General features: G+C 42.7%; 1 protein-coding gene across 1 annotated transcript; it reads right to left on the reverse strand.

The window, feature by feature from the left end:
- Positions 1–491: 491 nt before the first annotated feature.
- On the reverse strand, positions 492–26,437 carry LOC139443230 (cdc42 homolog). Its single transcript, XM_071224202.1, has 3 exons — positions 25,793–26,437; positions 9,219–9,277; positions 492–2,150 (listed from the first exon to the last, which is right to left on the reverse strand). The coding sequence occupies exons 1-3, from the start codon at positions 25,935–25,937 to the stop codon at positions 1,752–1,754; spliced, it is 603 nt and encodes a 200-aa protein (XP_071080303.1). The 5' UTR covers positions 25,938–26,437; the 3' UTR covers positions 492–1,751.
- Between the last annotated feature and the right edge of the window lie 445 nt (positions 26,438–26,882).

The raw sequence follows: 26,882 nt of genomic DNA on the forward strand, positions 1-26,882 counted from the left end.
TACGTATCCTCAAAATAGAAATACTACCGTTATGTATTACTTCATCATATATTTGGTTGCAGAGAGTTCATATCTAGTCGGAGTAAACAAGATAATAAAGGGTATTTATAAATGACAAGATAAAGAACATTAATAGGATGTAAATATTCCATTGCCTGACAAAGAGCAATGGTTAAATCACCATATAACGACTCCTTAAGACGTGTTTGTAATGCCATTCCGTGACGATGGCGTTTCTTATCCACTGAAATACCTGTAATACTGTTATATACGTTGTTTGTTATACATTATAAAAATAGCCATGTTGTTAGTGTTCATCTGTGTTAAAATTGTGGGCTCGAGTTCTAAAGGGTGAAGTAGAAATAGTCTGAACATAAGAACTTCGTCAGAAATTAGTGTTAAAAGTAACGATTGTCCTTAATGCAATAACCAGAGATTTATCTTGGATTCCAAACTAAATTACCTTATAGTTGTCATTCTCTGCATTACTCTGCATTCAATCCAATCCTACATTTAAAGCCTCGTCCTCTAACTGGATCATGTCATCAGTGGAATCGACATAGCCAAAACATTAGTCATAACTATACTAACATGAGTTTGAAACTTTACTTAATATTTGCTGCAGATTTGGGGCCGAATATCGAGCTCTAACCAGACCTAGATAAATCCCTGGTCACTCTAATTACATACAGAGAACGTAGACAGTTTGAGGCGAAACTGAGCATTCTTTCCGTACCGCGATACATCTAAATACGAAGAAACCACGAATTCTCTGTTACTTTAAACACGTATCACGTATATTTTGCGCGGAATGCCAAACCTCGTACCAGCAGTATTTCATCAATATATATACCACTCAAAACAAGTTAAAGAGCACCCGATTCTTGCATATGACTATAGCTAAACTGTCATGCCATGATAAATGAATTGCCCTGACAGATTAACTATATAAATATAAAATAATCGGGTGTCCTTAACTTCATTTGAGTAGTATAGATCAAATGTGGCGATCTTTCATTGCACAAAAGCCTGTGTTGTGGTTGAACATCCCAAAACGTCGTGTTAATTTATTAATATTGTAAGCCGAACTTCGTTATCTCGAACACCGCTATCTCGAATGTTCCGATATCTCGAACCCGTTCTCTTGTTCGGACGGCCTTACTACTTCGATTGTCCGGATATCTCGAAGTTACAACACGGTCCCGCTAGTTTCGAGATAATGGGGTTTCGACTGCAGTGCCGGTTGAAAAACACGAAGCTTTACTATTTGTTATTTTGCGATAAGCTACATGTTCTGATAGAGTCTACATACGTAGGTACATAGAGGTGTGTTTCCCAGATTCAATTCAGATCTGTTCACATCTGCGACATCGAGCAGACGACAACCAGAAAGACATTGGTCAGTTGACGTGAGGGTTGACCTCTTGCGACTTGGCTCAACAAGACGGGCGAAATATATACGCGGACTAGAAAAAATATATGGGTCAGACACACCATGTTTCCTTTCTCATCTGTAGCAGACGATAAACTATCTGAGACTGGTCAAGGCTGGTCATCTGAAGGAATAAATGACCTTGGGAAGGGAAGGTGAACATCCACGCAGAATGGCTTGAACATTGCACGAAATACAAGGTAGCAGTTCATTCGAAGGCACACAGAAAACACACCGTACTCCTAAATGTATTTATACACCTCAGAAAAAGATGTTTCGCCTTCCTGAGTCTCATTGCCCGCGAGAAGACGTGTTGCATTTACAATATTGTACACACATTTGCTTGTACGTCACGTGAACCGTCTTGTACTTTAAGCACAGACGCAAGAGCATTATTGATAGTCCTTCGCACCTTTTTCTCCACTTCCGGTGAGGCTTCCACATAGCACGTGGCCCCCAACTTCCGAGCGAGGGTGTTTCCCTCGGCCGCTGAGATAGGTTTCTGTCCGTTTGTGCGAAGAAGTCTGAGAATGGTCGTCACTTCACGAAGATCGGCCTGTGTTCCGACTAGAATATATGGCTTCTCCGGTGCGATCTGACGTATTTCCGGTAACCATATGTCCTGCACGTGTTGGAGAGAGTCCGGTTGGACTACCGAGAAACACAGCACGAAAATGTCTGTTCCTTCGTATATCTCTTTCCTTATCGGCCGCTCATCCTGAAACAGAAAAACTCCATTACTCCACACGCTCATTGAACGCCAATTTAGACCAAGAACTCCTTAACAAAATGCTGGACAAGCTCCGTCTTCTAAAGTTCAATTAGCAACGCTCTAATACAGGAGGATGATCGTCATTTTATCAAGATCGATTTTGCGAGTATCAGGGATTCTGGTAGCGTGGTTGGATATTGTACTGTTGCAATATGTTGAAGGACAAAATCAACACCATGTTTACTTAAAATATTCGATGATAATGGCCCATCACCCAGCTGTCAAAAAGGATTATTTATTTGACTCGGTATGGAAGAAAACAAATATTTTAATGGGAGTCCGGTATGATGAGCTTGGGTACTTAAAGAAGCTTATTACTTATGGTAATTGTAGATGAATGTGTCAATGGGTCTTTGACGTTGTACTGAAAAAATATATTTAACGGTTTGCAAGTATAGCCCAACCGGGAACAGGGAATGTAGGCATTGATCAGCGATGAAAACCCTGTTAATACCATCACATCTCAGATTAACTATTGGTGAGTGGGTATTGTTTTACCCCGCTTTTAGCAATATTCGAGCAATATCGAGGCGGGGGACACCAGAAATGGCCTTAACACATCGTACCCATCGAACCCGGGTCCTCGGCGTGACGCGCAATAGCTTTAACCACTAGGCTACCCCATCGCAATGTTGACTTTGGTGATCGGTCGACCTGGTTCGTCATGACAAGGAACTAGATAGTCAGAGCAATCTTCCTTCCGTCCTGAGTGTCTGTTTCAGTGTACGAGGGCACGTTGGTCCGGGACAAACCATGTAAACAGTTGCATGTGATCTCACACCACCGTTGCCGGATAGGCATATACCACTTTAACTGGGATAGAGCTATGGTCTAATTACGCGAAACCTTAAATGTTCGCTTTGAAGTGCATAACAATGGGTGTCTATGGCAGGGGAGTTTAATGGAGGAACTTATACTGTATACAACCCCCGTGAGGATTCTGAAGACAATGGATTCGCGGTATACATCATTCTAGCCCTGTTATACGAAAACGGTGTGGAGTGCGACGTAAAACAACATTCACTCGCTCTAGTGATTCAGTGAAAGAACTGGCCGAAGACACGAGGCAGTGGTGTCCAATTCAAAATGTCAACGCCAGAAAACAGCCACTCTCGGTGACCCTCCATCAGTGGATCCGTGCTTGTGTCTGACCTCAGTTTCAATTGACTCTTAACACAAGTGACCCTCACACCCGTCCATCGGAAGTAGTCGCTATAATCTGCTCAAGTAGAGAGAGGGTCAGGTTACCTTCCAGGGGAGAGTTTACTGGCACATTAATGCCGAATTACAAACGAACAGTTATATGGATTTGTTTGTTTGTTTGTTGTTTAACGTCGCACTCCAGCTATATTCCAGCTATATGACGGCGGTCTGTAAATAATCGAGTCTGGACCAGACAATCCAGTGACTGACATCATGAGCATCGATCTACGCAATTTGGATACGATAAGACTATCAATGAGTTAGCAAGCCTGACTACCCGATCGCGTTAGTCGCCTCTTACGGCAAGCATGGGTAACAGCTACCAGTACATGGAATGTTATATACGCCATTAACAGACCCAAATCAGCTGCCCAAAGTATGATATATTTCCTAAAACAATATCACCCAAATCAATACCATTTGTTTTCATATCTAAATCCTATAAATATACCCATCAATTAAAACATTTTATTCATGACTTTATTTGGATTTATACTTGTCCTTTCTATATGCATATTCGATGTTTTTGTAAAAATGTAGCTGTGTTTTACATCGCATCGATCTGTTCCTTAAGGGAATGTACTGCAAGAATATCATCTTATTTATAATACAGAAAATGCATGTTGCTCTACGGAATAAACGGTACACGAAACGTTAACTTCTAACAGGTCTAACGGAGCCAGTCCCTCTATTCCCTGGAAATAGTGCCGGAATTCAAAGGGCCTGGTGTTCGGAGATGGTATGGTATACATCTCAACAGAATCAGGCATTCTAATCCAAACCGCAATAACTCGAAAGGTTATTCATGTATTTCAATTATTTGAGGACACGTGGCTATTCTAAATGTCTTCTTGACTTTAAAGTCTGTAATATTAAACGTTATGGTTACAAACCGACGTATTTGAGTACAGATTTGAAACAAGACGTGGACGCGTGTTTATGCGTCTGGCCACATTTCAAGTACACGAACCATGATATTGCTGGAATATTTCTAAAAGCGGCGTAAAACCATACTCACTCAATCAAGGACACAAAAGTCACCATTTAGTACTTCAAACAATAACAATAGTCAATGCATAGTGAGTGTTTTGGGGTTTGCGCTTTTTGCAATATTCCAGCAATATTACGTTAATGGACACCAGAAAATGGTTTCACACTTTCTACCCATGTTGGGAATTGAAACCGACTGTCGGCGTGACCTGCGTCAGCTTAACCATCAGGCTACCCTTCCACCCGTAAATGCATAGGATGCACTGACAGACATGTAGACATTGTACAGAAGCTCGGAACCTGTCATTGTGCCACAAGACACCTAGAACTCATTCAACATTATCATTCACAGCTCGGCTATAACATCATACACATGAACAAGCGAAAACTAATTCAATCTTCTGCAAGAAAATATCACAAAGCCCGTTTGCATATATCACCATGATGAGACACCTAACACACTAACGCGGAATCGAATGACTAACTACCCATCGCCGTCGTTGACGAGACTAGCCTACTCCGACTGCCGGCCCTTCAACATTAAATCAGCTGTTTCGTTTCCATAGCAACACGGCTGAGATAGCTTTTCTAGTACATTATACTAAAAGAATGAAACCACGTATCAAGTACGTCGACAGCAAACTACTACGTAATCTCGATCAGGGCCTCTGATACATGAATCAAGACCTCGATGATGAATATATAACGTTATCGCTGAACACTCGTTCTGGGCTGATGGTCTGTGTAATGGAACCGTGTTGAGTGTAGAAGCACGTTTGTGGGAATGCTCGTTAGGGTGCGTTCATTTTTAGAATACAGCCCTAACTAGGGATATTGTGGGAAATGTACAAAGCGCTGCTGTTACCGTTTGACAGGATGCAATAAGGAATGGAGAAACGTAATGATCACAGGTGCGCTCTTCTCCGCTATTAAGTGAAGTCACAACATATGCATAGGGCCGCCAGACATCCCAGCTTCCTTGAGGTGTTTCGGGAAAATGTCCACAAAGGCCTTCTGTTATGGTCGGGATTACCATATGGCCTAGGGGGAAGGTCTGTTGGAACAAAGCCTGATCGACATCACTTTGTATTAGCTGCCCATTGATAGGTTCCACTAGTTCTAGCCATGGAAGTAATTACCACAAACTCTAGCGGCCTCAGAAACAGCCTTCATTGCACATACCCCCTTCCTTCTGTGTGGCCATCTACACATGTCCACGAGGTAGATGCAGTGCTAGTTTGCAACAGTAAAACAAGGGAAATGTGATTTGACCACATTTAAGTTAATATGTCTTGAGTGAGTGAGTTTTAAAGCCGCTATAAACAGTATTCCAGTTATATCATGGCTTGTCAGCTTGATGTGGGAGGCAAGCCCGAAGTGATGCGGGTCTCCGACGTTTACCACTTTGGTGAAACCGACGAGCACGGGTATTGTGCTGACAAACCTATAAACATAATTATATGTCTTGATAATTAACATATTTGGGATCTTTTTAAAAAGAGATCGCATATATGGTCTCTGTTTATACAAATGAAGACCTTTCTACAATTCTTAAAAACAATAAAACAATTATGAATTTCTCGCGAACAAAAACTGTCAAATCAATTTTTAATTTGAATACTCTCTTTTTTCGACATTTTTGACAGAATTTAAGACATGCGTTGTATGCCATTGTGATAAACCGATCTAGAGTGAGTGAGTTATATCACGGCGTGTCACCTTACAGTGGGGAAAAAACCCAAGTGATGCAGGTCTTAAGACATTTACCACTTCGGTGAAACCCACGAGCAATAGTATGGTTACAAACCTAGAAATATAATCGGAGCAAACCGGGATTCGAACCCACGATCATAGTTTCCTGTCGTGCTCAAGGGACGCCACTCTTGACAGCGAATTGCGGCGCCTTAGACAACTGGGCCACCCGCGCAAATCTAGAATTAAACGTCAATGCCAAGGACCTACTTCACTGATACCCTCCCTAACCGTAGTTTGCTTGTTCGATTGGATTACTCGATCTCACAAGCCCTTTAACAGAACTGGCATATCGCATGATGTTATCAAACCGAACATCTATAAGGGAAGCGAATGCTTTAAAATTTACATGTTTGTCGCCAGTAGTGCAAAACAGATGGATGAAACACAAGAGTTGTACATAAGTGTTGCAGTCGACATGGGTTATGAAACAGCATGGCATGCACATTCTGAGAATGTGTTCCAATAATCATGGCCCTTGAAAAAATACACGCTGGAGAACGTAAACAAATTCCTGTAAGAGTTTGAACGGTTCTATTAGCTTCAGGATCGCTCGTTAGATTTGCTACACCTGTTCAAAAGCTGCACGCGAATGAGGGGGACCACGGACCCCCTCCCCCTGGGTTTTTCCACACCGACACGCACACAGACATGAGAGACTGTATGACACGCGATACACTAACCAGTTTGATCGAACAAACGGGATGATTTTGTGCGATAAAAATTGCCCGTATTTTATCTCCTAATGGTAAAAACAGATCTTGATTATTTGTCCAAGGGTGAGGAATACAATGATATTCGAGCGCCGCGCGTGTGTGTCTCCATTGGAGCTATGGAATCCAGGAACTGACAACAAAGGATAAGGTTGGAGGTTTTTGGCACCTTTTCAAACCAGAAAGTCAAGAGACTGGTCGCTAACTGTTATCGCATGAATCAGAACACAGAACATGTTCCTGGTGCTTGTCATGCCAAATGGATCAAGGTATAGTGGGCTTATTTTTTATGGCAAACAAATGTACTGTTTGCGTAGGTAAAGCCGGAATAAGGAGAATAGATGCACTTCTGATTCACTTTGTAAGAGTGCATTGGCATGCTGACCTTCAAAAGGTCGGATGTTTAAAAACTAACCACGTGTCTGGGATTGTATAGCACGGGCGTCCAATTTCGGTGCGTCTGCACCGTCTGAGTATAGAGCGCTATGACATTCTTGTTAAGACACCGACAACGCAACTGAAAACAAACCTGAAATTGAAGCGAGGATTTCAAGCTGAATGAGTGACATATTTATGCGGTTCAACTGGCAGTATTTAATTTGTTCATGCTTGGTCAGGATTGAATACCACTTGTTTTTTTCCTGAATATCCGGGGGTCTTGACAGTTACTGGGCAAGGTTTGGAACACAACACCGAGTGACAGTCTGGCAGTCACCCGTTTAGACTGGGGAACGTAGATGTAGTCATCCAATGATGTTTTATGCCGCAGTTTAAAAACAGTAATATGGCGGGGGGGGGGGGGGGGGGCTGTAAAATCACACCGATGTTATTATTATTACTATTATTATTATTATTATTATTGTAATCATCCTTGTCTTTCAGCAATCTTTCATAACATATACAAGGCACGCACAACGTAAGATCCTGACCCTCATTTACACCGCGGATGCTGACGTTGCTATGTACGTTCAGACGGCACGAGATAAAATGTTTGCATTACGTATTACCACATCAGCAGACAAAACAAAACTGCACTTTGACCTTGACTCGTGGTGGGGCACATGACAAGGGTCAGGTGTACGATATCAATCTCGAGTTACCTGGGCGGTCAGCGTTATCTGCATTGTGTACGTGATGCTGCGGAGTTCAAGTCAGGTCACGTGATGACATGGCCTTCACCTTACATTTTTTCTCAATTCTACTATGATTGACATCTGCACTGAAATGCATCACCATGTGATCGGTCATTAGACATTTTATGTGGTTTTCTTACCGCCTTGAGCTCTATGTACCGATAAATAGGGAAAAAGTCTCAGCTTATAAACAACTGTTTGACCCGAAGGAAAGCAGACAGAATATAAAGCCGGAAACGAAGGGGGAAGTTGTGTTGAAATATCTATCGTTTCATGTAATGACAGACCGTAATCACATAAATCAATACGTTTCACAAAAGTGTTGTACATAGCATCTGTGACAGTGATAGGGTGACAGCTGATTTCTCTGCATGACTTGTTTTAATTAACTGGCAATATGAGACAATATAGTGTACAAATACTTCGTATATTCCATGTAGCTCACCTGGATATTGTTCATTTGGACATTATTAGTAATCATCACAAGTGTCAGTTACAAACGACTACGATTTAAGCCATAAAAAACATTAATGTCCGACAGGCTATAATTTTGAAGGATTCTGGCTGAGGGGCAAAGGTTTGCATCCAAAATGGCTGTCACAGCGGCCATATTTGAACTGAGTTTTCCGACATAGCATCATTGCTGCATATATAACAAATCAATTAATGTTTGTTGCTTAAATGACTTTTCAATATCGTTGTCTTGGCCTACGAATTAAATCGGTTCTGTTTTCTGTAAAAAAACATGTTTGATAAAATGCATGGGCGTTTTGCAGAATTTACGACAGACTGTCAACGTCACTCTTGTATATTTCTTTTCAATAAAGCTGTTTTAACTTCGCAGTCTATGTAGAAATACTCTGTTACTTATGTCTGTTGTGGGCCTCATCCTTCAAAGCCTTCATATCGGTTCTGGGGGCACGGGTGGCCCAGTCGTCCAAGGCGCCGCGATTCGCTGTGCAGGGTTGCGTCCCTTGGGCATGCCAGAAACCTATGATTGTGGGTTCGAATCCCGGTTCGCCCAGATTATGTTTCTAGGTTTGGCAGCACCATACCCGTGCTCGTGGGTTTCACCGAAGTGGTAAGACCTGCATCACTTCGGGCTTTCCTCCCACATTAAGCTGACACGCCGTGATATAACTGGAATAATGTTAAAAGCGGCGTTAAACCCAACTCACTCACTCATATCGGTTCTAACATTCATCTGATTTTAACGGTGTTACCTCTTCCACTGTGTCTATCAACTCCAGCTTGATTCGCCGACCTGCCAGCTTCAGACTACCTGGAAATACACAAAAAAGTGGAAATAGTTATTTGCGCATAAATGCTTGGATTTGTTGAAATTCAGAGCAGGCTATCCCTTCTTTTAAAGGTAAGGCGAGAGGGTGAGTAGGGTTGAATGCCGCTTTTAAGCAATATTCCAGAAATATCACGGCGGGGTACACCGGAAATGGACGTCAGACATTGTACCCATGTGGGGAATCGAACCTGGGTGTTCGGTATGACGAGCAAGCGCTTAACCACTAGACTACCCAACCGCCCGAAAGGTGAGGTGGGTGTAATGGGTCTCAACGTCGCGGGGCGGTGGCGTAGCCTAGTGGTTCAAGCGTTCGCTCGTACAATGTCTGACGCCCGTGATATTTCTAGAATATTGCTAAAAGCGGCGTAAAACCAAACTCACTTACTCACTCAACGTCGAGTTCACAATTATTGCACTTATGACGTGCCTGACGTTGTGGGGTCACCTGTCACCGTGTCATGACGGCGTGGAACGTTGCTCATTATATCAATCACTGGTTTGTCTGGCCCATCATTATAAGCTGGGATATTGTTGTGTAAAACGATAACCCCCCAAAAGAAAATAACGTTTTGTCTTAAAGAGGGGTTGGTCGGGTAGCCTAGTGGATAAAGCGTTCGCTCGTCAAAATGGTTTCACACTTTCTACCCATGTTGGGAATTGAAACCGACTGTCGGCGTGACCTGCGACAGCTTAACCACTAGGCTACCATTAAATGCGTAGGATGCACTGTTATACATGTAGACATTGTACAGAAGCCCTGAAACTGTCATTGTGCCACAAGACACCTAGAACTCATTCAAGATTATATTTAATGGACTTCTAGCTCCATTGTTAGGGGACAATTTCACACTATTGTGTCCAGGCCGTGTCCGGTGTCTCCCGCCGTGATATTGCTGGAATATGCTATACGCGAATATATAATTCAGAAACTCATGTCATTGCAATCAGTGCGCCTTCCACTTTAAGCCATCTTATTGAGGTGAGGACTACACGGAAGCAGATAGAGATCCCAAGTTCAAGGTGCGAAGTTCGCTTGAAATACAACGTGCTGTTTCAAGGCTGCCTCAGAGGCATTCCTGGGGGAGGGGTATATTATGCCGAAAAAAAGTGTACACAGAAAAATAAACATCAACCAGGTCCTTAAATATATTTTTCTTAACATAAACTGTTCTTTGGGCATCATAAAACTGTGCAATTAAACAGACGTATGTCAAACAAAGGCCACAGCTGGGCCCCGACATGTCAACGAACTAGAAGACATGAGGTTGAAGGTCAGCCTCCTAAAATATATGAGTTCTTTGTTTGTTGTTTAACGCCACACTCGGCAATATTTCAGCTATATGACAGCGGAGTGTAAAATATTTAATCCAGCGATTTATAGTATTATGAAAGCAACGTGTCATGCAATTGTTTGATATGGTGTTTTCCTGTTAAACGCTGTACTCAGAAATATTTCAGCTATATGATAGCGGTCTGTAAATCATCCGTACCAGACAATCCAGCGATTGACGACGATCGTCACCCCCCCCCCCCCCCCCCACACACACACACACACCTCAATGCTTTAACATAGATTTACAAGTCGTAGCGCTAAGACGATCGTAACTCCCATGCTCTAACGTAGATTCACAACAGTCGTCGCGCTAAGACGATCGTAACTCTCATGCTTTATCATAGATTTACAACAGTCGTCGCTCTAAGGCGATCGTAACTCCCGGGCTCTAACATAGATTTACAACAGTCGTCGCGCTAAGACGATCGTAACTCTTATGCTTTATCATAGATTTACAACAGTCGTCGCTCTAGGACGATCGTAACTCTCATGCTTTATCATAGATTTACAACAGTCGTCGCTCTAAGACGATCGTAACTCCCATGCTTTAACATAGATTTACAACAGTCGTCGCGCTACGATCGCTTTGTTCAACGGGTTCCTTCACTTCGGTCTAACACGTGGCGCGTATAAATCGCGTAGATTCCAAGGTTTCATTCTTGTGGTGACCGCTAATTATGAGAGCTATTGACTCTGACCGCACGGTGCATAGATTGGTGACACTCAGCGGAGCTCAAAGCGTCTATGAACACGAGCCCTATTAGCCCGGCTCACCATGCACATGAAGGTGCCACGGGAAAATCTACTGAAATAATATTCAAAACGGTGTCAAGTCCGTATTTTCTTTCCATCATTCACTCACCTTTGTGGTACCAAACCCTCCTACACCGATTTACCTCACTCATTAACGACACTAGATGTAGTTATACTATCATAGACTTCACTGAGTCTCCGAAAACAGAATGTTGATAGAAAATAGCATTCATTTAAATGTAAAACGAACCCCAGTGAGAAGAGTCTCACAGTCCCCGATCCATATTATTTTCCCTTCCGCCCAGCTCTTTCTGTAATGCAAAAGCCCTAAATGAAGCAAGTCTACATATTTCTCAGGTCTGAATCTCCCATCTCAAAGGGGCTCTTTTTTAATTCAAATGGAGTTATTTGTTTCTATCCAAATTTTATATTGTCAGAGACTAAGCTTTAGTCTAACGGAGATCCTGAACCTGTGAAAAATCTAGACTTACTTTGTTTAAATCTACAGCATTACAAACAGTAAGGGCTGGGGGGAAGGGAAAATAATATGGTTCAAGGACTGTAAGACAGGCTTGTGGTATCATTCATATGTTTAAAATGTCAACCACAAACTAGGTTACATACGCTTAAGTGCGGACGTCTCCATCTTCTTCATGAAGATGAATTACAACGACTTGAATGTGATAACCTTCTATACTTTTATTAGTCTGTATTATTTGCTATCTTTTTTTTAGTTCCTGAAGATGTAAATTCCATCTGTAAAGGTCAAACACAAGCTCTAGGGCATACACCAAGCATACACCAAGCATTCATGGCATGAGGAGCAATGTCTTGTCCACATTTCTAGGCTAAGGGACAGACCATTAGCTATTCGGGGGGTGGAGGGTGGGGGGGGGGGGCGGTTGAGGGAGGGCTGAAACTAAATGACAAAAATATATTATCCCAGAAATAGTAACAAAATATTTTCAGGCTCATAGTTCTATTTACAAATAAAATCTAATCTCAAGACAAAATTACCAGCCACCCTCCTCCACCCCCTCGAATATCAAATGATCGGCTCCTTAATGGTAGTCCGTTAATACTAATAATGCTAAAACGTATTAGTAAAAATGAATAATTCAGATAACATGCGACCGATTCAAAGTACTGAGTAGTTGAATCATATTAAAAGATGCAACATATATAATCTAAGATATTAGAGTTGGTAAGTGTTGAACGATGGCCACGTTTATAATGTTCGCTAATAACCACAGATGTATCATCTAAATACTCAATCTCGTTTCGCCTTACACATTCTAAGAGAGCCATGCAGTGCTGCGTATTTGTTGTTTTATCGCCCTGAATACGACACCCTTGCCCCGAAAGAGACACCCATATTGATTTTCTAACTTGCAACCTTCTCAACTGAAGCCACGTTTCCGCAAACACCCAAGACACGCGTTGCACTTTCGTTGAGATTTCGCTTTTGAAACCTTCCCGCATTGTGTCTAACATCGCTCGCTCTGCAATCTCCTAGATCAAATGATAGCGGATGAGATCGCTTCTTCTTGTAATGTGACCCGCGATGAAGGAGACGAAAACTAAATACAACGCGAATAAAAAATACGGTCATGTCAGCTACCGCGTGTTTGAAACTGGGACGCTTGGTGTGGCCTGGCGTGGTGTAGTGTGGCGCCTGCACGTGCACATCATGGGTTTAACAAGGGAGATAAGTATTGAATCTCGATTTCAAGGTCGGTCATTTCTCTCGGGGACAGTCGGACATTATACATTTGAAAAGCTGGTATATGGATCCAATGGGCAATATTCCAGCTATATGACGGCGGCCTGTAAAGAATCGAGTCTGGACCAGACAATCCAGTGATTGACATCATGATCATCGATCTACGCAATTGGGATACGATGACATGCATCAACCCAGTCAGCGAGCCTGACCACCCGATCCCGTTAGTCGCTTTTTACGACAAGCATAGTCGCCTTTCACAAGCATGGGTTGCTAAAGACCTATTCCAACCCATCTTCACGGGTATCTTCGTGTTAAAAGTAAGGGATGCGTATAACAAATCAAGGCTACAATAACGCTTTCAAAGCGTTAGATAATGCATAGTCACCTTTTACGGCAAACATGGGTTGTTGAAGACCTATTTTACCCCGGATCTTCACGGGTCGAGTGAGTGTGTGAGTGAATACTACCCGTATTCGCGGCAGTTAAACACTGAAGATGATACACTAAATAAGCCACGCCGTAGTTAATTGAGCGAGTGAGTTGGTTTCACGCTGCTTTCAACATGATTCCAATATTCTCAGCTTAATGGACAAAAAACCCCAGAAAATATATGCAATTATTCTTCTTTACAATTTGACATAGACGGAGTTGCGTCCTTTAATCGTGCCAGAATCTGCTGGTGGGTTTGAATCCCCGTACGCCTATTCTGAATCTTGGTCTGTGTTCAAAATTAGCGTTCTTGTGGGTTTAATACAAATGGTAAACGTCGATGATTGGAGTTACGTTCCCTCCACATCAACTGACACACTGCGGTATAACTGAAACTCTTTCAAAACGGCGCTCAATCCCCTCATTGCACTTAGTCCAAAAAAGATATTCCAACCTTAGCCGCGTCGCGATTATGTTTTTAGGTGTGTCAACACCATACCGTGCTCGTGGGTTTCACCAAAGTGGTAAACGTCTGAGACATGCATCACTTCGGATCTTATTCGATATACCTGTAATACCGTTAAAAGCGTCATCAAACCCAACTCACTCACTCACTCCAAATCCTAGCATCAAAGCCCCAAACAGTTACCTGTAGCGTGTTTCTCGCTTCCCGAATGGCCCTTATCTGGAGCTCCCGACCTTACAAATGCTTTTGTTTTTCTCGATGCGCCATAACGTTTATCACCAACCTAGTAGTGTCCGTGTTTTATGCCACAAGCGTAAATTGTTGGGCTAAACTATACATTATCTTCATCTGCATTCCAAAGCAGCCTTTGACATACTGCACGTTTCCGTTTTAAAGAGAATTTGAAGTTTTTAAAAAAACACAACGTTCCTTACTATTTTCGGACGGGCGGGAAAAGGCAACACATCTTAGTGGGTGGGGTGGCTCAGCATTCTCAAACAAAGAATGTTAAATATGAGGGTCGCTAACCAACAAACGTTTATAAACCTCGTGTTGACACTTTGCACTTGCTGGTAAAAGTTATTCGTTGTGTCACAGCTGGTAATTCAGCCTAATGTATTTCTGATGGTCTGTCATAACTGTTTTGCAACAACGGAATCAAAATCTGCAACGCGGAGTGAAATCAATAATACAGCCCATCGAGTCTTATACAGTTACCGGTGAGCGTCAGGTCCGGGCAACAATCAGCAGAACTGATTTCAGGACTTCTACCCTTGTCACTGTGAAGTGCTCACCGCAGATACATATTTACAGTACAACATCCCGCGGGGTTTCCGTCTCAGACAACGTCCACAGCACGCCATGCTTGGCTCTAAAAATGAGGATCGGGTGGTCAAAATACGGATAACTCCCATACCTTAACATAGATTTACGACAGTCGTAGCGTTAAGGTTGTTTTGTACAATGGCATCCAGATCCCAAGAGAATCATGCTTGTCGTAAGAGTCAAATGAAACGAGGATCGGATTGTCACCGTTGTACAAAGCGATCTTAGCGCCAAGTTGATCGTAACTCCCATGCCATTAAACAGATTTACGACAGTCGTAGCGTTAAGGTTGTTTTGTACAATGGCATCCAGATCCCAAGCGAATCATGCTTGTCGTAAGAGTCAACTGAAACGAGGATCGGATGGTCACAATGTGTGAATTTTTAACATGCTGATTATTTGTAATCGCACCCTGACGACCAGGGCGTCGTTATACAAAGCGATCTTAGCGCCAAGTTGATCGTAACTCCCATGACTTAACACAGATTTACGACAGTCGTAGCGTTAAGGTTGTTCTGTACAATGGCATCCAGATCCCAAGCGAATCATGCTTGTCGCAAGAGGCAACTAAAACGAGGATCGTATTGTCCAAATGTGTTAACTCTCCAGAGGATCACTTAAAGAACGCCGTGATTTCTCAGTACAACATTCCGTGACAGACCAGATCCCCAGCGAGTCATGCTTGTCGTAAGAGGCTACTGAAACGAGGATCGGATGGTCACAATGTGTGATTTTTTAACATGCTGATTATTTTGTAATCGCACCCTGACGAGCAGGACGTCGTTGTACAAAGCGATCTTAGCGCCAAGTTGATCGTAACTCCGTGACTTAACACAGATTTACGACAGTCGTAGCTTTAAGGTTGTTCTGTACAACGGAAACACGGAGTGTTGCTCGTGGTATCAACAACGAGTTGCCTGGCTCTAATTCGTTTATTGCCAAGAGGCCGTGATTCGTTAAGAACTTCCGCTGACTTGTAAATCAACATTTATTCATTCTGTCACAGGATAAGATCACGAAGTTACCCTCCAATCCACAATTTTAAACCACCTTGGTTATTAACGTTACGATATATTAGCTTGTCAAGTCACAGGTCGATGTACAATTCATGGAACATATTTATATCTAATTTAACCCATACAGAACCCCTCCACTCCTTTGTTATTTGATTCGACCGGAATTGTGCTCCCAGTGTCAAGAAATTGCAAATTTCGACATTCCAAGTTCCGTCCTTGGATCCCAGCCTTGTGCTGAGTGGTTGGGGACAAGGCTAGGAGTACTACGGGGGCTTATAGCTTGGCGTGTACAGGTAGGCGGATGATCAGTTGTCAGCTTCTGTTTCTAGGCCAAGACTCGTGCGTGTGGGTGGGGACTTGCGAAACATCAACACTTCTCTAGGTTACTGGGTCCTGTGTTGCTTAATTCACATGGCCTGAAAACTTGGCCATGTCACCATGTGTGTGGGTGAAAGGGCACACCTGAAATAACGCTGTCATCATTTAGATTCAGTTAAAGTATTGTTTAATTAATATAACCTGTGGCTTACCTGTCGTTGTCTTAACATAACGAATCTATAACAACGAATTGCCATGAGTCGGAACCCTGCATGACTACCCGAAATATTCGATATATCAACTATGGTTGTCCATTACTCACTAATGAGATACACACAGAGAACCCTGTATAAACCGGATTGCTCGTAATGAGACCGTCGTTCATAATAAGAACCCTTTCTAAACCCAACTTCTTGTAATGATACGGGTTTCTGTCTAAACGGGTTGCCCATATTGAGAATCCTGTCTCAACAGGATTGTTCATAATGAAGACCCTGTCCAAAACGGGCTTATTAATAATGCGCACCCTGTCCAAACCGGATTGTTCTGAATGCAAAACCTTTTCAAACATGGCTACCGCTAATGCGAAGCCTATCGAAGTCGGGTTGTTCTAATGACAACCCTGTTGAAACCGGATTCTTCCAAATACGAACCCTGTTCAAATCGGGCTGTTCCTAATGCGAAACTTGGCCAAATCGGGCCATTCCTAATGCGCACACTGTCCAAACCGGATTTTACCGAATATGAATTCTGTTTAAACCGGGCTCTTCCTAACCTGAAACCTTCCAAACTGGCCTCTTCCAAAATTAACAGTTTGATTGGCATTCTAGAAGTTGACGAGTAAATAGGAAAACATACAACTTTAAGGACAACAACTTCTGATATACTGCTTTCGGTGACGTTTAAATGTAGATTCACTCCAGCTTGAGAACGGTGTAAGAATCTACATCCAGAAAGTTGTGTATTTTTATTTATTTATTTACCTTTCGAAATTGAACTCTGTCCTAACCGGGCTATTTCTAATGCGAACCCTGCCTAGTTTGTCATATGTGTGTAAGGTTACTGAATATCAATCACTGACGCTTGTCCATACGGCTCAGTCTAAATTTGGAGCACCTGTGACTGGGCTATAAAACTGACCTGAATAAGGAGCAACGTCCTATGCCAGTGTTTGTTTGTTTGTTTGTTTGTTCTTTAAAGGTTCTTTGTCTGAACCAGACAATCCAGTGACAGACAACAAGAGCATCAATCTACGCAATTGGGATACGATGACATGCATCAACCAAGCCAGCGAGCCTGACCACCGTTAGTTGCCTCTTACGACAAGCATGGGTTGCTGAAGACGGTGCTGGAATAACTTGTGAGTGAGTGAGTGAGTGAGTTGGGTTTAACGCCGCTTTTAACATTATTCCAGTTATATCGCGGCGTGTCAGCTTAATGTGGGAGTAAAGCCCGAAGTGATGCAGGTCTCAGACGTTTACCACTTCGGTGAAACCCACGAGCACGGGTATGGTGCTGACAAACCTAGAAACATAATCGGGGCGAACCGGGATTCGAACCCACAATCATAGGTTTCTGGCGTGGCCAAGGGACGCAACTCTACACAGCGAATCGCGGCGCCTTAGACGACTGGGCCACCCGTACCCCCAGTAACCTGTAGTAAGCACCTTCACACACCCGTAACAATGACATACCAAGCATGAATGTCCTGTTTAGAAGCTGGGCCAAGAAATCTATATAGATTATATTTTTATATAAATACTCCCTACCTCGGCTGATATACTATCTTGACCACATATGTGTTACCACCAGGATCCTTCCATAGTAAGCTTAGCCCCAGGTCAGCGAGTAGTTCAATCACCGGGCATATAGACAAGGTCATACGAATATACAAAACATCGTCTTCCTTCATTCCAAGGTCGTTGCATGTATTTCAAACATAACACACAAACAGGCAATGTGTTCACACTACAGTGGACCTGGTTAAACCGGACGATGCAGCCGTTCGCTATGAAACAGTCCGGATTAATGCATGTCCGGAATAACTGGTGACAGGGGGTTTAACGTCACTTTCAAGATTATTGCACGTGCATGTTTTGCGTTCGTGTGTGTGTGTGTGTGTGTGTGTGTGTGTGTATGTGTGTGTGTGTGCCTGTATTATACGAACTAATGCCGGTTTTATAGCGCTAGCCCACTGAAATACCATGCCGCAGTTATAACATGAATAGATCATTCAGACACAGTATACTGACTCCGAGCAGGCTAGTCCTTGCTTTATCCCGTTATTGCCGAGCGCTAAGCAGGGTAACCAACAAGTACCATCTTTAAGCGTCTTTTGGTATGACACGGCCGGGGATCGAACCCCTGACCTTCCGCTCTCCAGGCAGATGCTCTATCCACTAGACCACGGAGACGGTCGTGTTTGGAATAGCGTGCCACGGTAAATGCCCGGTCTAACGAAGTGTCACTGTATAAGACAGGTGCCTACTTTGTCGTAAAACGTGGTTTTACGCAACCTTAAGAAAATGACGTCACGGCGGAGTCATGAGTGACGTAAGCCGCGTAGCTGACAAAGCGACGTCAGCTTTAAAACCGTAACCAAATACTTTGCAATAGATATAACAAGTTATGACTCTTTATTTAAAAAAGATTTTTTTTTATGTATTTTGATGTTATTGTTATTTGTTGTTTAACGCCGCACTCGGCAATATTTCAGCTAATATGACGGCGGTGTGTGAATAATCGAGTCTGGACCAGACAATCCAGTGATTGATATCAAGGGAATCGATCTACGCAATTGGGATACGATGACATGCATCAACCACGTCAGCGAGCCTGACCGCCGGATCTGACAAGCATAGTCACCTTTTGCGGCAAGCATGGGTTGCTGAAGACCTGTTCTACCCCGGATCTTCAGGGCATATGTTTTATGAACATAAATATCATGGCACTATTGTGAATAAAACATACAGTTATCAGAGATGAAATTCCTGGGAAAATATATAAAAAACACGCTTTCATTGACATTTGTTAATCCGTAAATGGATTAAGAGTATCAAACTAATTTAGAAACAAAATTGTCACCCATATAAATCTACTCATATTTTAACATCATGCACTGTAGGGAGTTTGCAGGAATACGGTTGTATAATGGGCAGGAGATGTTTTTCCTGAATAAACATATCTGTCTGTTTGACTGACATAGCTTTTCCATATTTTCGAGATTTTTTAATCTTGTTTTATACACAGCGTACGGGAAAGGGAATAGCTGATCGAGGAGCGTCATTAAAGAGCCATTTAGGCTTATCTGTGAAACAAATAAACTAAATCAATCATCATCACCATAAATTTGCAAACTTATTTCACAGCCTCTCGAGGATGTGAGCATGTACAACAGAGAATAAAACAGCAGTGAGCAACACGGAGGTAATTAGCCCTGACGCTGAAACCCAAAGGCAGGGATGTACATATCCCAGCGTTAATGAGAGGGAATACTGCAAGTTTAAACTTGAATAACGCACAACATAGAGCCTACGATGGTACATCCTGATTGCTTGTGAGACAGCGAACACTTAAAATAGCACCAAGCAAAGTTGATTTTTTTCCGTAACTCGAGCTGCAAAGTTGAAAATAAAGTCGAGGAATTTTACCAAGTCATTTGACAGAAAGATACACGTGTGCCAAGACAGCTCCACCTAGCGGGAACGTTGCGAAGCCCAAGGCCATGTTATTCAGGAATGCGGTTGGGAATGACGTTCAAATTTAATTACGATTTCTGAGCGACATCCTTAACGGACTGTATCCGACTTAGCCTCGTTCTCTATCAATATTAAATGGTGTCTGACTGGGATATTGCAGTGAGCTCCAGATAACAGGCTACTGATACCTATGATTGACGTAACACGACAGTGGTGAGGTGAAATGGGGTTGAACGTCGCGTCCAAGATTATTGCACTAATATAGCGACGTGCATGCATGCGTGTGTGTGTGTGGCTGCTTGTAGTAGTCCAGACTAATGCTTATTTATAGTGCTAGCACACTGAGATATCATGCCGCAGTTTAACATGACTACCCCACTAAGACACATTATACTGACTACGAGCCGACCAGTCCTTGTTTTAGCCCCTTAATGCAGAGCGCCAGACAGGGTAACAACAAGTACCATATTTTAACGTCTTTTGGTATGACGCGGCCGGGGTTCGAACCCCGGACCTTCCGCTCTCCGGTCGGACGCTCTACCACTAGACCACGGAGGCGGTCAACAAGACAGTGAGAGTACCAGGATGGCCGCATCACTGCCATGGACAAGTCGGTAGCAAAACGCAAACGTACATGTACGCTGCTGCTTATTTGCGTTGTTAATATATAAGAGGTCCTTCGTGTGAGTACTGGGGGTTTCAAGGTTTTAGATGTTGCAATTTGCCGTGAAGAGTTGCGCCCCTTACCCGTGCAGGGATCCGCTGGTTGCGGGTTCGAATCCCGATAAGTATGCAGAAAGCCCACTGAACTTGGCCCTTTATTACAATGACCAGCATCACTTCGGACGACCCTCCCACATAAAGCTGACACACCGCGATGTGACAACTTAAAAACTGTTTGTTAACATTGTTTTGAGGTCAGATTCAGTTATAGGGATTTTCAACATTATTAAAAAGAGTTGTCCCCGGAAATTCTTGAAAAATTAATAATGCTTGTTGGGAATTAAGAAATTGTCATCCACATAAATTACACTGTTGCAATGTGGCTTTTAGAAAAACGAACATGAAATGGCCCTAACATTACATTTATGCCACGGGTGGCCCAGTCGTCTAAGGCGCCGCGATTCGCTGTGCAGAGTTGCGTCCCTTGGGCACGCCAGAAACCTATGATTGTGGGTTCGAATCCCGGTTCGCCCCGATCATTTTTCTAGGTTTGTCAGCACCATGAAGTGGTAAATGTCTGAGACCTGCATCACTTCGGGCTTTCCTCCCACATTAGCTGACACGCCGTGATTTAACTGGAATACTGTTACAAGCGGCGTTTAACTCAACTCAACTCACTCACTCACTCAACTCACTAAAACGCGGAGTGGTCGGATCAGAGTCATTTTTCTGTGTCTGAGTGGGGTATTCATGTTAAATTGAGGCATGGTATCTCAGTGGGCTAGCACTATAAAATCGGCATTAGACCGGCCTAGTACAATTAGACACACACACACACACACACACACTCCTATGATTGTGGGTCCGATTATGTTTCTAGGTTTGTCAGCAGCATACCCGAGCTCGTGGGTTTCACCGACGTGGTGAACGTCTGAGACCTGCATCACTTCGGGCTTTCCTCCCACATTAAGCTGACACACCGCGATATGACTGGAATACCGTTCAAAGCGGCGTTAAACCCAACTCAATCACTCACTCCATGGCCCAAAAGGTTTCCGTCGTAACGTTCCTCGCCCACGTTATACACGTGTGGTATATGTCAAAGGTGGACCGCGGCATGGATCTGATCTGTGCACCCTTATAATAACATGCTTTCGTCCTCACGATGCGATCAGGCAGTGGGAAAAATATCGCAGATGTGAGAATGTGGAGTTGCAGGATGTTTATCATACGAGATTTTCTCACGTGCGCACGGACGCGATAGGGATCATTGACACGCCATGCACAGTAACCTATCATTATAAACTGGGAGTCGGGTGGAGAACTGACGAAGATATGTCAAGTGCTGGTATTAGAGTATATGATGCAATCTCATCTCAGATCGTGTTTCGAGACGAATTACCTGAGGAAACCTTTATAATGACATGTTTCCCCCGTAAGCATATGCTTAGAGTAAGAGAATGTAGACAATGGTGGTCGGGGGAAAATCATGTTGTATTAAGCATGCTATTGCTGGCATTTCTATATAACACTGATACTCGTGCTGAAGGAATTATGTGCCGGATTTGGGGCGAGGTACACTGACATTTAGTCCCAAAATAAAGCTATCTTATTTCAAAATAAATATCTACAAAATAAAATATCAAATCCAAATTGAGTCCAGAAAAATCCTTAATTCAGTCTGACGCAATCTAAACTTGCCAAATCATTCTTGACTTTAGCTGGGCTTTTTTTCTCTAGGGTCCTGGATACAGATTAGGGGCGAGGTGTCCGGCAATGGTTTTAGTACATTCGTCACCACTCGCCCCTTTCCGTCACCTGCAAGAAGATATTTGGCTTGTCCCGGAATAACACGAGTTGGTCACGAATGGTTTTAGTAGGGACAGAGGGAGGTTTTTCTTCAATGGCCCCTGGGGATACCGTGTAAGCGTAGTCCTACAACAAGAAATAACTGTCACCCCTGACGTCCGTCACCGGTTAGCCTGTTATGGTCTCGAGTGTTACAGGCCATTGCGATATGCTTGTAAAAGTGTTGATTGCGGTGTAAAACAATATTCACCTCAAAGAAGAACATAATATTAATAGAAATTGGGTGTCCATTTCAGAGTGAGTGAACGAATGTTGTTTTACGACGTGATCCCTAAGGTCGCTTCGGGTGAACACTGATCGCACCTTGACCGCTTACGCCAAAAGAAAGCTCCGTTGGTACTTGAGCCAATCAGCTGTCAGCTTTCTAAAACGACGCGGCTATTTTTACCTCGATTCGGAAATTTCGATTTATTCAAATGAAAACACACATAGAATATTCCTTCGATGATACTCCTCTGGGGCGTAGAAACCACAGAGCTCAGAAACAACAGGATGAATGAAATATCCACAATATAATTGGACTGCTTTACATTTTACATTCGGAACTTGTCGTTTTAGTTCGTTTTCTAGATACAGAAATCAGATATACTGGTTTGAATGCTTCGCCCACTCGTACCGAAAATTTAGAAGCCTCGACGCTGATTAGAAAGTTCACCTATGTGAGGTCATAACGCAGAGAGGTGTCGTATTGGTGTAAAATGATTTAATGGGATTGGTCTCAGCGTTACTATCAAGATCCGTATCGTGCCGCGGCCTGGCTAACTTGATAATACACTTATATACCTTGAATTACAGTCACACCGGGAAAAGGGCGGTGGGTTAGCCCAGTGGTTAAAGTGATCGCTCGTCACGCCGAAGGCCCGGGTTCGATTCCCCACATGGCTACAATGGATGAAGCCCATTTCTGGTGACCCTCTCCGTGATATTGCTGGACTATTGCTAAAACCATATTCGCTCAAAACAGGAAAAAGGGCACTATAAACTAATGTGCGCTAGACTGGCTTCCTTGTGTTAACCACTGTGCTACCTATGTATGTCACGTTGAACACTGCAGCGAGGGAGACAGGAGACGTGACCCAGTTACCATCAGTAGACTTACATTCGTCTTAATCTAATTTACAACCGTATGAACTGTGGGATGTGGAAATATACAGGGAGGCCTTGATGGCACGAGTTTGTACATCCCATCTGTCATCGCCGAGCAGTATTTCCGACATATGAGCTTGTACAAACGTGATCTGTAGCAAAGGACTAAAACCTGTCAACGAGAGTTTGTCAAGGTCATGTGTTGTTAAAAAACAATTTAATCCCGAGTTTCTGTATGTTCATAAGTACCGGCACTGTCAGATAAATCAAACAAATGTACATGTTTTTTATGTTAATAATATAAAAGAAAATGTTTCAATGGAAATCTATGAACAGAAATATCTACAGGTCGTTTGCCTCGATCAGGCTCAAATGAATAATTTTGAGAAGTTTTGTTTGTTGTTTAACGCCTCACTCAGTAATATTCCAGCTGTATGACGGAGGTCTTACGTTTACTAAATAACCGAGACTGGACCAGACAATCCTGTGATCGATATTGTGAGCAACGATCACCGCCGTCGGGGTACGATGACGCAATAAACCAAGTTACCGACCCTGACCACCTGATCAATTTGGTTGCCTGTTACGGACAGCATGGGTTGCTGGGGACCTATTCTACCCCGGAATCGCCTAAGGGTTTTGACAGGTTTCTGATTTGAAAAACTTGAATAAGCCATGTCAGAGCAGCCAAGTCTTGCTGTGCATTGTGCTAATACGGAGAAACATAATCGTATATATTAGACCTATCGGGAAGCACATGAAACGTTTTAGCCTGTAGTTGAATCTATGTTGCGGTACTATCGTCAGCCGACAGAGGATTAGCCTTGCTCCCAGGCTGTACTGAAAGGTAAATCCATGGATGTGTAGTAAATTTCTCCTCCTAATAGGTAAGTCTAGATATGTGCACTCCGGTCTCTTTTAGAGATAACCTGTTCTTATTATTTACATAATTAAGAAATGATGATTAAAACTAATAATTATTGTCTTAGAGACTTGTGCAAGTCTAAGAGAAGATATTTATAGGCAAGTAGACCACGGTCGCTTTTCGCGTTGAACGCTTTACGTCGTTATTCGCTGTATTTAAACTCGGTGGTCCTTGAACCGGGTATGTCAAATTCCGGTAGGCGATGGTTTGATGGGTGTGTCTGTGACAAAATGTTTAAACATTTATAACAAGGATGTAGTAATTACAACAGGCGTGTCAAATATCCGATTTACGTGTGAAAATTGACAGTGTGTATTGTCACCGTTGAGGTACATGTTTCAAACATGACGTCATATTGTGATAAAAAGCGCGTTGACAGAGCTGCCTTGTGAATCTTGTTTACATAAAGCTGCTGTGAAATATACATCATGTACTCAAATTTTCCTCCAGATTTCGGCACAGTTCAAAGGCTTATTCGAGTTTATGGTGTACGAGAATGTAACGGTAGTTAAAAAACGGGGTACGTGACTTCCGGCCGTGCCCCTAACTCAATAAGCAGTGGTCCATATCGTGACATTTACAACCATCTTGAGGACGTACTGATGAAATCATTGAAATGCGGATGTGAATAAAAAACTATCTATAACAATGCGGTGTTTCCCATGGCCGTTTATGCGCACATTAGCCAAGACGGGAAGTGAATACTTTACACATGACGGGTGTCAATGGGGAGTGAAAACAAGCGTCAAGTTTAAAATTTAAAAGATTTTTAAGCAAGGAGCGTTAACCAGTTTCGTTTGAAGCGTGACTTTTGGTATTTAAATGCAATGTAGCTCAATGAATCAGCACGTTTGACCTCAAGTTTTATGATGATGATGATGATTAGGATGTGAATGATCAAGAGAACTTAATGGTAATGGTAATAATATTCATTATCTTTAATTTTATTTATGATTTATACTTATCATAATCAGCATTATTATTTAACTATAATCATCAGGTATTGTCTCGTAAGACATGTAATGTAACTATATGAAAATAAATATCACATTCGGGAATCACAGACATGTCAAACACGTCAAACCACAAAACTGGACCAAATTCAACATTCACGATCCTTAGTCGCCAAGAGTCTAACCTGTTTAAGAAGAGATAGAAAAGGCCGTTTTCATTGATAAATGTTCCTCCGTGTAGTGCTGCGTCAATTATACTCAAGGAATGATATATTCATCATGATCATATTCATAAACAGGGAAATGATCTGATATGACGCCAATAGATTTAAAAAATGACATTGAGACACCAACATTCGTAACGTAACACAATGGTAAAGATAAACAATAAACAGAAAAACAAAGGATATATGACAACACAAGCACGTGCGACTTACCCGCGTGGTTGTCAAAGACGGATGGTACGTGCTGTGTGGGGTAGCGATTTGTTGCATACCCCAATAACATGCTTGTCTTGCCTATGGAATCATCTCCAACAACAACACATTTAATCCTTTTCTCGTTCCTCGCCTCTAGCACCATTTTAATCGTGCTCCGAGCACCTGGTTTTGTCGTCTGTCATAGGCTAGCTCGCCACACTCCACAACAATGTCGCTGCTAGCGAGAGACTTATTTAATATACAGGCCTGGCTGTCGTCACGGTGCGCGAGGAAAACCCCTTCCTTCGGTCTCGTGCTAAATTTAGCTGACGACACATCAGAGTGACTGTCATCACGCACGACTGTCCTTCCCGCCTTCTGTACCCAGTGTCGTCTGCTCGTTGTCGTCTGCTTGCGACTCCTGCCTGACACACCCAGTGACCGCGCGAGTTGTTGAACCTGCCTTGAACTATCTCAGCTCGTGTCTCTCCTTCCTACCAGAACAAGAGATCCGTGGTGCGCTAATGCAAAATGAGGCTCTAGAAAGATGGGTAAGCTTCCAGTCGAAATCATTCTTTCAAACGAGGCATCAAGATCCGCGAATGCAACTAAAATAGATCGACGTATCAATTTACATATTTACCATATGGTTCGACATCCTTGAAATGAACTCAAATTAAGAAGGAGTATATAGTGGAGTAGGCATTTGAATAAATTTGGCAATCATGATGTTTAGATTACCCCTCGACATACCTAAAGGAGAGCACGCAATTTCGAGCGCTCTTGCATAAGGTAACGTGAGAATTTTAAGGTGCCTTATCAGTGTTGGTTGAGAGAGGGGCCTTCCTCATATCGGAAAGACATGTTTAGAAAAGCACATCTCGCTTTCAAACAACATGAGTATAAATAGACGGGAGAGATATGTTTCAGCTATCAAGCCTTGAACGCATTAAGCTGTGATACGTGTGATAGCATTATTTTGAGGAAAATTCGATATTGATAATGTGTCTTAGTAAAAACTATTCCAGCTCCGCGATATATTTTTCTAAGTGTTTAGTATTCAGCCACATTTACCACAATTTGTCTCATGCAGTCTCAAAAATAGCTT

This window comes from Haliotis cracherodii, unplaced genomic scaffold (assembly GCF_022045235.1).
Source record: "Haliotis cracherodii isolate W230 unplaced genomic scaffold, xgHalCrac1.p SCAF_5, whole genome shotgun sequence".
NCBI classification, from domain to species: domain Eukaryota; kingdom Metazoa; phylum Mollusca; class Gastropoda; order Lepetellida; family Haliotidae; genus Haliotis; species Haliotis cracherodii.

What these genes read in the sequence shown, in the direction of transcription:
- LOC139443230 (XM_071224202.1), bottom strand. Translation starts at nt 25,937, where the DNA reads ATGGTGCTAGAGGCGAGGAACGAGAAAAGGATTAAATGTGTTGTTGTT. An exon ending in CGTCTTTGACAACCACGCGG is followed by an intron (nt 9,278 to 25,792) that starts GTAAGTCGCACG and finishes GTGTATTTCCAG; the next exon opens with GTAGTCTGAAGCTGGCAGGT. An exon ending in TGATAGACACAGTGGAAGAG is followed by an intron (nt 2,151 to 9,218) that starts GTAACACCGTTA and finishes TTTCTGTTTCAG; the next exon opens with GATGAGCGGCCGATAAGGAA.